The sequence below is a fragment of the Doryrhamphus excisus genome, chromosome 5 (genome assembly GCF_030265055.1).
Source record: "Doryrhamphus excisus isolate RoL2022-K1 chromosome 5, RoL_Dexc_1.0, whole genome shotgun sequence".
Taxonomy (NCBI): domain Eukaryota; kingdom Metazoa; phylum Chordata; class Actinopteri; order Syngnathiformes; family Syngnathidae; genus Doryrhamphus; species Doryrhamphus excisus.
Genome location: NC_080470.1, coordinates 22,243,979 through 22,260,990, shown reverse-complemented (window position 1 = coordinate 22,260,990; position 17,012 = coordinate 22,243,979). Strand labels below are relative to the sequence as shown.

At 41.1% G+C, this 17,012-nt stretch overlaps 1 protein-coding gene across 3 annotated transcripts in view; it reads left to right on the top strand.

Annotated features, from left to right (window-relative positions):
- The window catches only part of atp10a (ATPase phospholipid transporting 10A), a 46,622-nt gene that overhangs the window by 24,797 nt on the left and 4,813 nt on the right, over positions 1-17,012 (top strand). For all 3 annotated transcript variants that reach the window (XR_009129948.1, XR_009129947.1, XM_058074133.1), the window contains exons 11-19: positions 3,380-3,483; positions 3,777-3,903; positions 6,102-6,286; positions 6,735-7,086; positions 12,296-12,372; positions 14,785-14,910; positions 14,975-15,175; positions 16,614-16,694; positions 16,760-16,864. Coding sequence is in view for 1 of the 3 variants with exons in the window: in XM_058074133.1 (XP_057930116.1) it covers positions 3,380-3,483; positions 3,777-3,903; positions 6,102-6,286; positions 6,735-7,086; positions 12,296-12,372; positions 14,785-14,910; positions 14,975-15,175; positions 16,614-16,694; positions 16,760-16,864 (1,358 nt within the window). In the remaining 2 variants the exon portion in view is untranslated. The remainder of the gene's footprint in view (positions 1-3,379; positions 3,484-3,776; positions 3,904-6,101; positions 6,287-6,734; positions 7,087-12,295; positions 12,373-14,784; positions 14,911-14,974; positions 15,176-16,613; positions 16,695-16,759; positions 16,865-17,012) is intronic.

The following is a 17,012-nucleotide window of genomic DNA, read 5'->3' as shown; positions in this document are numbered from 1 at the left end:
GGGTGGAATTGAACCCTGGTCTCCTAGCTGTGAGGTCTGCGCGCTAACCACTCGACCACCGTGCCGCCCTGTTTTTTTATTTTATTTCCTTGTTGGAAATGGACAATTTGGAGTCGCTAATTAACCTAGCATGTTTTTGGAATGTGGGAGGAAACCGGAGTACCCGGAGAAAACCCATGCATGCAAACTCCACACAGAGATGCCCGAGGAGGGAATTGAACTTGGGTTTAAATTAAAAAAAAATGGGGTTATCAGCACATTTCGCTCCTGCTATTGAAAAGTGAGAATAATTTCCAGAAAGTGACATAAAGCAATCACATGTTTTTCAGGCATACAAACAAAAGATGTGGAAGGAAAAATGTACACTTCTTATTAGTGCAAGTCTTTCATCCGCCTTTATATATGTTGTCTACACTTGTATGCGTATTTGCAACCTGCAGAGACCCCGTTTAAAGAGTCTTCCAGGGGTCTTTCTGCCATTTTTGTCAATACAATTTGTCAAAGCGATCGCTGGTCGCTAGCGAGCCTTGCCGACTTTGTTGCCCTGGCTGTCATGCCAACGACAAAGCAGCATTTGTTTGCCATGCATCTCTTTAAGTCATATCTTTAGATATTAATACATTTGATCGCATCTTAGTATGAATCAAGATCATATTTTTTCCCCCTTGATTTTCTGTGTACCCTGAGTGGAGGAGGTCTGTTCACCAAAATACCAGCACGTTCTTTAGGAACAGGTTCTGAATTTCGTCAAGATATGGCAGCAAATTTTGTGGAGTGTTGTGCCCGAGCAGGGGTCTTTGTTTTTATAGGGCGGCTCCGTCCGTTCAACCTAAATTACGTAAGAGGTCTTTAAAGCACACCGTTCCTGGAGAGCTCAATAGTTACTTCAACAACCCTGTAAAAAAAAAAAAAACACAACATGCTTGTGTTGTGTTTTTTCCCCCCCTCCTGGGTGATCTCGAGTCTTTGTTTTATCCACTTCCAGGCTCTTTGGCGTCCTAATGGGAATGCTGGGAAAGGTGGAGTGGGTTTTTATTATTCCAGGCACACAAAGCGCTTCACTGTCGCACCACACTGTGTACACACACTTGCACTGTGTGTTTGAAAATGATACTCCCAGTCAAGTACAGATATGGGAATGTTTGCCAAATGACTTATCTTGTTTTGAAGAGGGCTTACTGTATGTATACAGCAGGGGTCTCAAACTCACTTTACTTGGGGGCCACTGGAGCTAGGGTCTAGGTGAGACTGGGCCACATCAGGTTTTCCAAAAAAAAAAAAAAACGCATTTATTAAAAACAGAAAAATATACAAACTTTTTCAGTGCTTTGGTTCCGATTTTCTACAATAAAAGCGCTGATAAAAAATTCCACTGTTCTCAAATATCTTAATTTTTATTTTTCTGCACAAAATAAGATGAAAAATAAACAAATCAAGAATAAAGAAAATCAATAAATAATATAAATAATAATAAATAATAAATAATAGTAATAAATAAATATACTAATAATAAGAAAACAGCAAATAATAAAAACTTAAGAAACCACATATAGTTGGTGGGTAGACAAATTATTTTTTCAGATTAAAATGAACAAAGCATTATTAGAGCCCTGTAGACATGACAAAACACGACTATAGTCACATTTATACTCTTTATTTACAACATATTGCGCAACTGCAGGGTCTTGAGACACATGCTAACTCGCAAACTAGAGATCTAGCGACCTAAACGGTAGCCTCCAAGTTATTTCCTTTAAACTTAAAAAAGCCAAAAACTTACCACTTCCACACGGATAGGGAGGATAACTATTAACAGTTATTTAACCTTTAACATGAACATTAATCAAACGTAATAATTTTTTCTGGGTACATGATACCATACAGCATCCATATCAAACTTGCGCGGGCCGCACTAACATTAAACTTTCATATCAAGGTGGGGGCCTCAAACTAGTGTCCTGCGGGCCACATTTGGCCCGCGGGCCGCGTGTTTGAGACCCCTGATATAGAGGATGTAGAGTTTTGGTGATACATTTTTGCCGTCACTCACGACAAGGACGATACGCTACACCACAATTATATTTGACACCGGTGTAGTGATACTATTACAATGTAATAGTGATGTTTGACGCGGGTACTGTGTATCGATTTGTGAAAGATACATGACTTCTGGTGAACCAGTACTGCATTGTCATATTAATATGACAAGTGTGCAAAAGTGTACCACCATGTAGTAATTGGTATTTAACTGGTGTGTCTGGCTACTATTAAGAAGGGATGACGATAAGATACATAACAGAAGTGATACCACACACAGGGGTGGGCTTGTTTGTGTTGAAGCCTTCCGTCAAGGAAATGACTGAGCCACACAGTTACGTCACTTTTTGGGTTTCCACTTCAATAAAACCTTCTTAGTTGTCCTGGAACTCCACCTCCTCCAGGCCAGAGGCTTTAATACGCACCCGGGTGTGTCCTCGCAGAGAGCTCGTGACTTTGTAACGCTGTCGGTTGCTCTGCAGCCAATCGAAGCGCAGAATGAGGCCGCCCTCCATAAATGCATGCATTCATCCGTTTACACGACTGGTGTGAGTGTCACTGCCCTGCCGCACCCTGGCTGGGGGTGTAAAGTTTAGGATTCAACATAAAGAAGAGGGCCCAATGTTGTGGGGTACATACTGATTTACAAACAGATGAAATAATTATTAGTTATAGCCCTGTAGCAGTGGAACAATATGAGCAACAACAACAAAAAGACATTCATATTTCTGAAAGTTAACAGAACTGAAAAATATCAATTGAGCCGATACTACCCCTGGTATTGATACTATATGGATCGATCCGCCCACCCTGTAATATTGTACACATTACAACAAGTATAACACGACCATAGCCCGACTTTCACACCATCAGCTTAAAGCGCATGCAGAGCTAAATAATCTCTTCAAAAAAATAGACCAGCCACCATCATCCCATTTTTGCCTTGATGCTAACTAGGCACTCCGAAGGGTGCTTTTGTCGATTGTCGATGGTTTATGGTAGGTCTTATGACTGATAACAGTCATGCAGCATGGCTGGGTCCATGGTGGGTGGGGGCGCCTGCAAGCAGTGGTGTGATTACATCACAGCTTGTCTGCAGTGTGTGTCATGTGCATCAGGGAAACGTAGGCCAAAACACCCATCTGATTAAAGCCACTTTGGTCGTCGGTGAGATGCCAGGTGTGTGCTCTGAAGGGAGCTGAGCGTTGATGTGGCGGTGCGGCGTCCATGTTCATCAGAAGTGTGAAGACAGATGGCTTTCACGAGGCTTCGACATGTAAACCCTCCCCTCTTTTTCCTTCAGAATTATATAACAATTCTCCTTTTGTCCCGTGTTTCCTAGGCAACTCCAAAGGAAAACGTCAAAAGAAGATTATCTGTCGGACCCAGAACTACCTGAACCTGTACGCTGCAGATGGCCTTCGCACACTCTGCATAGCAAAAAAGGTAATTCAGTAAAATTACCAGCACGAGAAGATGGAACTCGCTTTACCGCCAGTTTGGCTGCTTCAGTTTGGAGCAGGCAATGGCACTGACCTGGCTTTCCCAAAGCGGAATTCTCCATGACTCAGGCGCAATCGGTGCCACTTTCCCTAGATGCTTGATTTATGCCCTTGCAAGCCAGCCTCATAATACCGAGCCATCACCATGAAACAACCATCTAGAGGTGTCATATTTGCCCCCTTGGATTCATTTCCCTTCAGATTCTTTCCTCTATTTGCTCTGCGTGTTTGTGCCAGGTCTTGACCAAGGAGGAATACGCCTGCTGGCTGCAGCGCCACCTGGAGGCCGAGACGGCCATCCAGGGACGAGAGGAGCTGCTGTTTGAGTCGGCCTTGCGCCTGGAGACAAATCTCCATCTCCTGGGTAACCTAACAGTATGCCTGGACAGGAGGTCCTCCGTCTACGTGTGACCACCAAACGCCGCCACCACCAAAAATTGTCACTATGTCAAAACATTGCAAGCACCAAAATTGTAATACAAAAAGTCGCCACCATGAAAGGTCGTAAATATCATACAAATCGTTGCAACCACGAAATGTCGTCATACAAATCGTTGCAACCACGAAATTTCGTCATACAAATTGTTGCAACCACGAAATGTCATCACCATGAAATGTAACCACCAAGCCTTGTAACACAATATTGTCCCCACTAGATCTTTCAACTCGCCACCAACAAACCTTGTAACATGAAACGTAACCACAAAACGGCACAACGCGAAATGTTGCTTTGTAACACAAACATTGCAACCATCAAAGGTCGCCACCATGAAACGCTGCAACCACCAAACATTGTATCACAGAACCTTGCCACGGCCAAACCTTGTAACATAATATGTCGCTTGGCACTAAACCTTGTAACGGCAAACATCACCACCACCAAACCTCTTAACACAAAATATGGCAACCATTAAACATCGTAACACAAAATGTCCTAACACAAAAAGTCACCACCATTAAATGTTACAACCATAAAATCTTGTAACACAAAATATAGTTACCTCGTAACACCAAGTGTCACAACAAAACGTCGCAACAAGTCTTGTAACGAAAATGTAGCCACCACCAAATGTTACAAAATATGCACAAATCCACAAAATATTCCCACCAGGAAAGATTGGAATTTGATTGCAATTGTGGCAATCATGTAACACAAATATTTGCAACTACAAAGTCTCTTAACCATCACTTCACCATCAAATGTCCCCACTACCAAACATCACAACCGCAAAATGTCAAACATGAAACATAATAACCACAAAACGCCATAACACAAAAAGGTGTCACTACAAAATATCGACACCATCAAACATCGGAACCGCCAAATGTCGTAATACAAAACATCGACACCATCAAACATCGAAACCGCCAAATGTCGTTATACAAAACATCGACACCATCAAACATCGAAACCGCCAAATGTCGTAATACAAAACATTGACATCATCAAACATCGGAACCGCCAAATGTCGTAATACAAAACATCGACACCATCAAACATCGGAACCGCCAAATGTCGTAATACAAAACATCGACACCAGCAAACATCGGAACCGCCAAATGTCGTAATACAAAACATCGACACCAGCAAACATCGGAACCGCCAAATGTTGTAATACAAAACATCCACACCATCAAACATCGGAACCGCCAAATGTTGTAATACAAAACGTCCACACCATCAAACATCGGAACCGCCAAATGTCGTAATACAAAACATCGACACCATCAAACATCGGAACCGCCAAATGTTGTAATACAAAACATCCACACCATCAAACATCGGAACCGCCAAATGTCGTAATACAAAACATCGACACCAGCAAACATTGGAACCGCCAAATGTTGTAATACAAAACATCCACACCATCAAACATCGGAACCGCCAAATGTCGTAATACAAAACATCGACACCATCAAACATCGAAACCGCCAAATGTCGTTATACAAAACATCGACACCATCAAACATCGAAACCGCCAAATGTCGTAATACAAAACATCGACACCAGCAAACATTGGAACCGCCAAATGTTGTAATACAAAACATCCACACCATCAAACATCGGAACCGCCAAATGTTGTAATACAAAACGTCCACACCATCAAACATCGGAACCGCCAAATGTCGTAATACAAAACATCGACACCATCAAACATCGGAACCGCCAAATGTCGTAATACAAAACATCAACACCATCAAACATCGGAACCGCCAAATGTCGTAATACAAAACATCGACACCAGCAAACATCGGAACCGCCAAATGTTGTAATACAAAACATCGACACCATCAAACATCGGAACCGCCAAATGTCGTAATACAAAACATCGGCACCGCCAAACCTTAACAAATGTAGAAACACAAATTACTTTACCACAAAATGTCGGATTATGAAACTTTGCAATCATCAAACATCGTAACACAGATCGTTGCAACGCCGAAATATCATGATACAAAATGTTATCACCACAAAGCATCGTAACATACAATGTCACCACTAAAAGTTAGAACCACAAATCGTAAGGTAGTGTAGTAGTGTGTCATGTTGGTCACCCCCAGGCGCGACAGGAATTGAGGACCGTCTACAGGACGGCGTGCCCGAAACCATCGCTGCCCTGCGGAAGGCCGGCCTGCAGATATGGGTGCTGACAGGCGACAAACAGGAAACAGCTGTCAATATTGCGTATGCCTGCAAGCTGCTGGAGCCTGAGGAAGAGATCCTGACCCTGAATGCTGATTCTATGGTGAGCCGCAGCCTCTCATGTCTCGTTTTAAGCCGTATGGATTAGTCAGGTAACGGTAAAATTGTCGCTTTAACTTTTATGTCGTGTTCTTACTGTTAACTGGTGGGTCTGTTGTATATGGTATTTCAATATTCACAGTTAATCATTTTGCTGAACATGATTTAGTTCAAAACCAGCCTGCATTGAACTTTGCTGTATTCTACTTTACTTTTTGTTTTGATTATTTCAGGCGAGTTGGGAATGAAGTGTCGTGAAATCCATTAGACATCGTGACCTCACAGTCATCTTATTGACGTGCTTGTTAGATTCCACATGATCCAGACAAAGTTCCAAGTATTTATTCAGATGTTTATACCAGGACTGCCAGTGTTTTCTTTATGAAAGCATCTGCTTTCCAGATGTGAAGTAGGTCAAACCTGTGCCCTGATGGTACCTGTCTCTGCACCAGGAGGCGTGCTCCTTGCTGCTGGAGGAGAGCTTACACTACATCCAGGCCAAACTCCTCTGCAGCTCCACCGACCGTGCCACCGAGACCTTCCACGGCAACAACTTTGCCCCCTTGCCGATATACCCGTCTCTTTCCTCATCCTCCCACGCCACGCCCTTTATCGTACACCGCCTGGGCCTGGTGATCGACGGCCGCACTTTGGCCTACGCCCTGGACAAGAGCCTGGAGGACAAGTTCCTGGCGGTGGCGCGCAGCTGCCGCTCGGTGCTCTGCTGCCGCTCCACGCCACTGCAGAAGAGCATGGTGGTGAAGCTGGTACGCAACAAGCTGAAAGTCATGACGCTGGCCATAGGTAATAGTCGCTCCAATCTTTTTGTTTTTTTTTCATTTGGCATATTTCTTCCCCACATCACACTTCGGATTTTGCGGCTTCGCTCCATCACAGATTGTCAAAATATATTACTAAATCCTCTCTTGTATGATTGACTATGGCCTCCAGTCAGCCCTCGTTTATCTCACTTAATTGGTTCTAGCCCTCACCGTGATAAGTGAATTTATTATTGATAAGTGAATCTATTTAAGACCTCGTAAATATGGCTCTTAGCATTATTGGGGCCCTCTCCACATGTAATAACACTCCTATAGTCACGTTTACACTTGTCACCACTATAGTTGACTTAATAAAAGAAAATAAGACATCTTAAATATACTAAATAAGACATTACATAGACAACTCACAGGTTAGCATTGACAGGATACATGGTGGTGTCTCATCAGTGTAACATCCCTGACACTGTACTATGGCGCAGTGAACATTGACATAGGAGTTGCTGTCAGCCACAATTCAGCCAATCACTGGCACTCTTCGTACTGCTAACCATGCTAACAATCAACAACCCTCTAACTTTCCAGGCCCCACATTTATTATTCTTTTGTATGTAATTGAATGTTGTATTCTCATTTTAAATGATGCCAAAGCTTGACCAACCACTGCGGAGTGGCCGTGGGTAGAATACATTAAAACAGACCTTTTCGCGGGAAGCATGAAATCCAAAGAAATACAGGTAGATTAGGTGCAGATTCCAGGTTCTAAAACGCTTTCTGTGCTGGTTATTGTGTGTAGCTGCTCTATAGGAGTCCACAACTCAATACAAAGGTTTGAAAAATGAGCACAATAGGTCCCCTTTAGGCTGCACGGTGTTTGAGTGGTTTGCGCTCAGGCCACACAGCCAGGAGACCCGAGTTCGATTCCATCCTCTGCCATCTCTGTGTGGAGTTTGCATGTTCTCCCTGTGAATGCGTGGGTTTTCGCTCCGCTTTCCTCCCACGTTCCATAAACACGCTAGGTTAATTGGCGACTCCAAAGGTATGAATGTGAGTGTGAATGGTTGTTTGTCTATATGTGCCCTGTGATTGGCTGGCCACCAGTCCAGGGTGTACCCCGCCTCTTGCCCGAAGACAGCTGGGATAGGCTCCAGCACGCTCGCGACCATAGTGAGGATAAGAAAATGAATGAATGAAAAAAGGTCCCCTTTAAAGGCCAAACAGTGTCACAGATTTGCACAGTTTTGTTACCCGTCTGTGATGTCATCAGCGTTTGACTCTGTAGCTCTTTGCTAACTAACACAGTGAGGCCACTTTTGAAGTGTGCATGTGTAAAACACATGAATCTGTAAAACATGTATTTTGTGTTTTTGGCTTTCTGGGATGGGTTCATTGGATTTACATTATTTCTTCTGGGAAAAATGGGTATGGGTTCAGTATTTTGGACTTTCTGGAAATGGCTGAATGACTAGGCTTGTCGCTATGTATTGACTAGGGTATAGGAAGTTTTGTAATAAAAAAAAACATTAAGAAGATGCATTGTATTAATAACACAACAAGATGTGCCCCATATTTTATGCCAAGCGCGAAATGTATGCAAAATTATGGCATAACTTCAGGTGTACGCCAAGTAAGGTTCCACTTTGCTCGTTTTTTCTTTCTGTCGTTTGTCTCTGAGATATAAAAATTGAAGCTGAGTAAGGGTCACGGTGGTCAGTGAGGCTGATTTACAGCAGCACACTGAGGTGAAGGTTCTGTGGGTTTGATCGTAGGGAGGGGTTTCACACCCGGAGTGCATGTCTGGATGCTCGGTATGAGACTAAAAACATCTCTCTATTTATTTGACCCTGCTGTTTGGAATTGATTGAAAGATAACATTTAACAGTTTATTATTATTGTTTGCAGTGTTATGTTATATCACAATAATAAACATAAACAAATTGCAGAGCACCATAAATAGATTTGGCACTACCTCACTCAAATATACATCATAAAGCAGGGGTGTCCAAACCTTTTTGAAAAATGAAAGTAAGCAACTTTGATATTTTGTATATGCTAAGAAGTTACAGTATGCAGCATTTACGGACTATAGAGCGCACAGGTAAATTTAAAGAGAAATAAAGATTTGTACATACGTATATAGGCTGCAGGTGTCCACGTCATAATATAGTATATGTGCCATAATATAGGAAATGGTGCCGAACAATAAGTATAAGATGACTGGTAACGGTAACTGGGAACTTAAACCACTCAAGTCATCTTGACAAGCATCACAATTGAAGACTTTGTCACACACTTTGTCAGTCTCTTTTTCTCTTTCGTTTCTTTCGCTTTTCTTTATTCAGACATTCAGCCATTTACCATTCATTCAGTCCAGCCTTTCAAAACCCGGAAGTGTTAGCGGCCTTGTGGCGGCCCGACTTCGAAAATAGTTTTGAGCAAAAAAGTTTATTGTATGAAGAAAAGGTTAATGTTACTAATATGCTTTGTTGCCTGCTCCTTAGCTTTGTGGAAATGTAGCCCGCAGAACAATCAATGTGACTGACGTACACCATAATTGAGATGAATTCTGGTCAGATGTGATGTGCCGAGTCTGTGCCATGTGAAGGGAGTCAGGCGCTCATGTTCATCTGAGGTGTGAACACAGATGGCTCTCATGAGCTTCACGAGCAGGCTGGGAGGCAACATGTCTACCCTCTCCTGCCAATCTTCTCACACTCATGAGGGGTGTTATACTTCTTAGGCAGTACGGTGGATGATAAATATGTTTAGAACGACAAGTGGGCTTTTTTTTTGAAAATGTCAGCTGCCTCTGAGTGCTTTTAGGTGAGGGAGATGCCCACAGAGTCTCACATTTTTCCACATTTCTGACCGATAAATGTAGCTACAATGTTGTATTCGCGTGCCTGGAGTCGGGCCGTGGGTGGAATACATTAAAACAGACTGTTTTGGCGGAATCGCAAAATCATAAGAAATACAGCTGAATAGGTGCAGATTCTGGAAGAACCAGAATGCTTTCTGTGCTGGTTATGGTGTGTAGTAAGGGTGAGGAAAATAATCGATACATCGATGCGTGATGCGAATGCATCGGCTCATTCACTGGGTACGGATGCAATTGACGGGTGAAATCAAGATTCATCGCGATGCGTTTGTGAGTATCGGTAAAATCCGATCCAAGCGCCGTTTTATTAATGTTCAACTTCACCCCATATGCTGTTCCACAGGTGCAATGAATGCACAATCATTATTTCGCGTTTTGTATTGAATACGGACGGAAACCGTGAGGCACATTCAACTACTAGTAAAACAGCCTGGAGGAAGCAGCAAGGAAGTTTCCATATTCAACCCCCCTGCAACCTTTAAATTGTATATTTGGAAACACTACGGATTCTCAAAGAACGGCGGAAAGCTCGACAAAACGTTGAGTTTTTGAAAAGTTGTTGCTGTTTTAAGATGGCAAAAATATTATTAAGAAGTAGTGCGTAGTAAAAAAGGCAAACAGCACTTTAGTTGAATTTACTGCCAAATGCCTAATAAAGCCAAATCCTTTTTGTAGGACCATACTGAATTCCATTTTTTCCCTGCTTATTTGCATTCTGTTGAATTGCATCATATTGCAAGAAAATGCATCATATCGGTTTGCATTGATGTGAACTACATGATTATCGCATTGTATCGTATCGTATTGCATCGTGAAGAGGGTGAATCGTATTGCATCGTATCGCCAGAAAATTCCACGTATCGTTAAAGTATCGTATCGCTGGCAGTGCATCGAGTTGTGTATCGAATCGTCCTCAGTGCTGAGATTCACACCCCTGGTGTGTAGCTGCTCTATAGGAGTCCACAACCCAATACAAAGGGCTGAAAATTTGCATAATGGGTCCCCTTTCAGGCAAGACAAGTTTATTTATACACTTTACATAAAAGACTGGTAAATCACTTCATAAAAATTTCATAAAATATTAAATCATTATTATTTATAATATAAATAACAATGATTATTAATAATAATATTAATATTATAAATAAAATATTCATATATATTTTATTGTTTTAACTTGATATAATATAAATATATTCAAATAAGTAAAAAATAAAACAAAAATCTTGCTACATGTATTTCAATTTTGGCAAAAGGTGTTATTTTTTCTTGCAAAATCCAATTGAAAAATATACTTTATTATAATTTATATAGTAATTAATTATATTGCATTTTAATTGGAATAAAATGTTGAATTTAATTCTTAATAATTAATAATCGTAATTAAATCATTAAATTATTATTTTAATTAAATATTACAAACAAGTGAATCAAAATACATTCTAAATTAACTTAAATTTCCCGTCTCAGGCCCCCAGTCAAATTTTTATAATGTTTCATTATAATTAATATATTTGTATGTATTATTAATTCATTAATAATTCACAGGCGGCACGGCGGTCTAGTGGTTAGTGTGCAGACCTCACAGCTAGGAGACCAGGGTTCAATTCCACCCTCGGCCATCTCTGTGTGGAGTTTGCATGTTCTCTCCGTGCATGCGTGGTTTTTCTTCGGGTACTCCGGTTTCCTCCCACATTCCAAAAACATGCTAGGTTAATTGGTGACTCCAAATTGTCCATAGGTATGAATGTGAGTGTGAATGGTTGTTTGTCTATATGTGCCCTGTGATTGGCTGGCGACCAGTCCAGGGTGTACCCCGCCTCTCGCCCGAAGACAGCTGGGATAGGCTCCAGCACCCCCGCGACCCTCGTGAGGAAAAGCGGTAGAAAATGAATGAATAATAATTCACAATTGATATAATAAGGAATTATATGAATTACTAATATAATTAATATTTTTAGAATCGTACAGTATTTAAATATTCAAAGTTGCGCTTGGCACCCTGACTTCTTTCCCTATAAAAGTTTGTTAAAACAATAGAAGGTGAAATGTGTCATAATATCATGCATTCACAGTAGTATGGTCAGAGGGGCTGGTGAAAAGGAGTATGGATTATGCTCTAAGTTTAGAGACAGAGACATCACTGATTCCTCCTTCAAGTATGTGTGGAGAAGACTGCTGGTTAGCACGTGATCCTCACATGCTGCCTGGCCCTCCCAGACAAAGAACAATGTTGCGCGACACTTTCCGTCATGGCCACGCTTCATAAACCAAACCCACTGTGCACTTTTCCACTGACCTAAATTCTGTTTCCTACGTGTGTCACATAACTTTTGACTCTGCTGTTCTACCTCAGGTGACGGGGCCAATGATGTCAGTATGATCCAGGTGGCCGACGTGGGCGTGGGCATTTCAGGACAGGAGGGCATGCAGGTAAGAGGGCGGGCTGCAGGAACCATGATGGTATTTATATAGCTTTTATATTTATTCTATTCATTTATATCTTTTTGGCAATATTTTTCACCACTTTTCCATAAGTGTCAGAGGTGGCACAATGTTTTAGTTTAATGCTTTTCCAAAGCCCTACCGAGAACGCAACCTTTTGTGTGTGTGTGTGTAGCTTTAATGCTAATGAGCTGTGTTTTCTCTGGTGGAGTGTGTGTCTCCAAGACACTTGTACTGGATCCAATTTTGACATGTACTGTACTCTGTAACGCAGTACTTGTCCGTCATCATAGATGCCATATACTGTATCACACACAACAACATGGCATGAAGACACTAACATCCAAAAACATGCTAGGTTCATTGGTGACTCCAAATTGTCCATAGGTATGAATGTGAGTGTGAATGGTTGTTTGTATATTTCTGTGATTGGCTGGTGACCAGCCCAGGGTATACCCCCGCCTCTCGCTTAAAGACAGCTGGGATAGGCTCCAGCATACCCCCAGAAAATGGATGGATGATATTAATAAATAAATAATTTTAATGGAAATTACAGCTGATTGACGGATAGTTGCTAGAGCTCCATTTTAAGATGTGTAGCAAAGTCTACTTGTGTTTTTTGATGGCATATCCTCTAGCTTGGGGCGGGATAAAGGCGATGCCATGTCTACAGTACCTGGAAGGAGGGTTTGTAAAGCCGCAACTTGAAAAAGAAAATCTTCTCTCAAAAGTGGAGCAAGCAAGTGATGGTATAATAGTTTTTCCCATGTTTGATACTCATAAACAGGCAGTCATAAACAGGCTTTTTCGGACATGCATAATGTGACAACGTCAGTCAAAATTTACTTTTTTAAAAGTAAATGTGTTTTACATCCTAGACTGCTGACTCATCCTTTTATTAGTACTTTTCATTTATCAATCGTCCATCAATCGACTCTTCACAGGAGTGGCACACATATCCCACAGCCCCATTTAACAACCTGAGCAATGATCGTCACCTATTTTTGCTTAGCTCGGCAATCTCGCATGGCAACAAGGGATACCCCCCCCCCCCCCCCCAATTAACTCACTGCTAGGCCGCAGTGTCGCACATCTGTTAAGACTGCCAGATGACGCACTGTTAGTCAAACCCACTCTGAAAAGGGACAGCGGTCACTCGTCTGGGGTCCGCACAATGCTGAGATGCACATTTCCCATCTCTGGCCACTTGCCGTGTGATTAGCCAACTCCCTGCGTACCCATTGGGTCATGCTTATTAGGGCTCAGCAGAAAGCAAAGCTCTCCTCTGCAAGGATGATGATGTCCACAGATGACCACCGTGCCATCGAGGGTTAGCCTTGCCAGTTCAGCAATTTAAATGTTATTTATATTTAATATTAGTCAATACAACAACACAACGCAACTGAAGACAACACAACTGAACATAAAATGCAGTTTTTTAATGAAATTTTGTATTATTAAGGGAGGAATAAAATTCTAACCAACATCGCCCTGTGTGGAAAAAGTGATGGCCCCCCCGTTAAACGTTAAAACATAACTGAGATTTATCAGTGTGTACATATATATATATATATATATATATATATATATATATATATATATATATATATATATATATATATATATATATATATATATATATATATATATATATATATATATATATATATATATATATATATATAGTGTGATCACACTGATATAGTAACTGTTAGTGTTTAGTAAAATAATAATAATTAAAAAAAATCGTGTTATTTTTTCTTGTCAAATCCAATTTAAAATTATACTTTATAATGATTTATAGTATTTAATTATAATTGCATTTTAATTAGAATAAAATGTTGATATAGTAAGTGTTAGTGTGTAAGCCATCCCAAGCTTCTTCAGGGATGACTTCCAAATGTCAGAAAAGTGGGAAAAGCATAATAGGTCCCCTTTAAGTGGTATACTTATAATTTATTTAAATATTCTCCAAATATTCAAAATAAAAATACCAATATCAAGTTTTAACATGAAATTATGGGATCATTATAGGTGGCTGTTTTAAAGTGTTGTTTTTAAATTAAATTTAAAAAAATCTTAAAATTAAAATGCAATTTTTAACATTAAATTCAGGACTCACCATTTTATTAAGGATCAATAAAATATGTATAAACTATATAAATGTGAAATTTAAAAACATCATTATGTAAAGATGATTTACTAAAATGCAGTTTTTCGTTAATGGCTGCATTGCATTGATTCCCACCTGTAGCCTGTCCCATTAAAGGCTTATTGTCTCCCCTTCTGAAGATTCAATAGAAAGAGGCGAGCGTAGCGGTCCTTCCATAATTTTCCATCCATGTCGGTGCGTGAAAGGAAGAGTAGACTGAATGTGGGATGCTTGTGATGCTTTTGCAGGCGGTCATGGCAAGCGACTTTGCCCTCCCGCGTTTCCGCTATCTTCAGAAGCTCCTGCTGGTACACGGACACTGGTGCTACTCCCGCCTGGCCAACATGATCCTCTACTTCTTCTACAAGAATGCCGTACGTCGCCAGTGTCGCCGTCTTCAGTGTGCAAGCAAACCTAACAACTCCGGTCTCTTCACAGATGTTCGTAGCGCTCATCTTCTGGTATCAGTTCTACTGCGGCTTCTCAGGTTCAGCCATGATTGACCAGTGGTATCTTATCTTCTTCAACCTGATGTTCTCCGCCTTCCCGCAACTCATCACTGGCACTCTGGACAAAGATGTGTCGGCAGAGACTCTCCAGCGACTACCTCAGCTTTATGTCAGCGGACAGAACTCAGAGGTTGTTTTTTTTTTCCAGATTCCTAAAAACAGCAGAACACACCTGTCTTAAAGACAATCTTTGACTTGCGTTTTTACTGCAGATTCCTAAGAACAGTAGAACACACCTGTCTGAAAGAGAATCTTTGACTTGCGTTTTTACCGCAGATTCCTAAAAACAGCAGAACACACCTGTCATATAGAGAATCTTTGACTTGCGTTTTTACCGCAGATTCCTAAAAACAGCAGAACACACCTGTCATATAGAGAATCTTTGACTTGCGTTTTTGCAGCAGATTCCTAAAAACAGCCGAACACACATGTCATATAGAGAATCTTTGACTTGCGTTTTTGCAGCAGATTCCTAAAAACAGCCGAACACACCTGTCATATAGAGAATCTTTGACTTGCGTTTTTGCAGCAGATTCCTAAAAACAGCAGAACACACCTGTCATATAGAGAATCTTTGACTTGCGTTTTTGCAGCAGATTCCTAAAAACAGCAGAACACACATGTCATATAGAGAATCTTTGACTTGCGTTTTTGCAGCAGATTCCTAAAAACAGCAGAGCACACCTGTCATATAGAGAATCTTTGACTTGCGTTTTTGCAGCAGATTCCTAAAAACAGCAGAACACACCTGTCATATAGAGAATCTTTGACTTGCGTTTTTGCAGCAGATTCCTAAAAACAGCAGAACACACATGTCATATAGAGAATCTTTGACTTGCGTTTTTGCAGCAGATTCCTAAAAACAGCAAAAAGCGCCTGGCGTATAGGGGATCTTTGACTTGCGTTTTTGCAGTGGATTCCTAAAAACAGCACAACACACCTGTCTTAAAGACAATCTCTGACTTGCGTTTTTGCAGTGGATTCCTAAAAACAGCAGAACACACCTGTCTTAAAGACAATCTCTGACTTGCGTTTTTACTGCCGATTCTTAAAAACAGCAGAACACACCTGTCTTAAAGAAAATCTTTGACTTGCGTTTTTGCCACAGATTCCTAAAAACAGCAAACAGCGGAATAGGTCTTTCTGACTAGTGATCATAGATCATTTTTGACTAGCCTTTTTGCAAAATATTCCTAAAAACAGCAGAAAACACCTGTTTCTATATATATATATATATATAGAAACACATCTTTGACTAATATTTTTGTAACTCTTAACTTGCGTTTTTGCTGTAGGTTCCTAATAGCCAAAAAGGTTCTTTGACAAGGTTCTTTGGCTGTATATTCCTAAAAACAGCAGACCACTCGTGTCGTATTGAGGTTCTTTGACAGGCGTTTTTGCAGCAGATTCCTAAAATGAGCAGAACACCTGTCAAATAGAGGATCTTTAACTTGGGATTCCATACATTCTTAAAAACAGAAGAGCCCCCCGTTGAGTCCTTAAAAACAGCCGAGCGCTTCCGAGTGTTACCAGTTGTTTGGAATGTTTTGTGTGCTGGTGTCTTGCAGGAATACAAGCCATACATGTTCTGGATGAACATGATTGACGCCTTCTACCAAAGTCTCGTCTGCTTCTTCATTCCTTACTTTGTGAGTCCCATCACTCTGTGCTCGCCCTTCCGTGCTTGTAGTTTCACTCACTTGTTCCTCCACAGGCCTACGCCGACTCTGACGTGGATCTGTTTACGTGGGGGACCCCCATCACCACGCTGGCAGTCTTCACAATCCTTCTGCACTTGGGCATCGAGACCAAAACCTGGGTGAGGAGAAGTCTCTCGTTCATTCCAATTGAAGAAGCGTACCATTAGAGGGTGCTGCCTAACATAGGAATCAAAACAGGAAGTAAACAGGAAATGAGTGGTACGGGATCTGGGAAAACCCAAACAAAACTCAAATGGTCTGCATTTG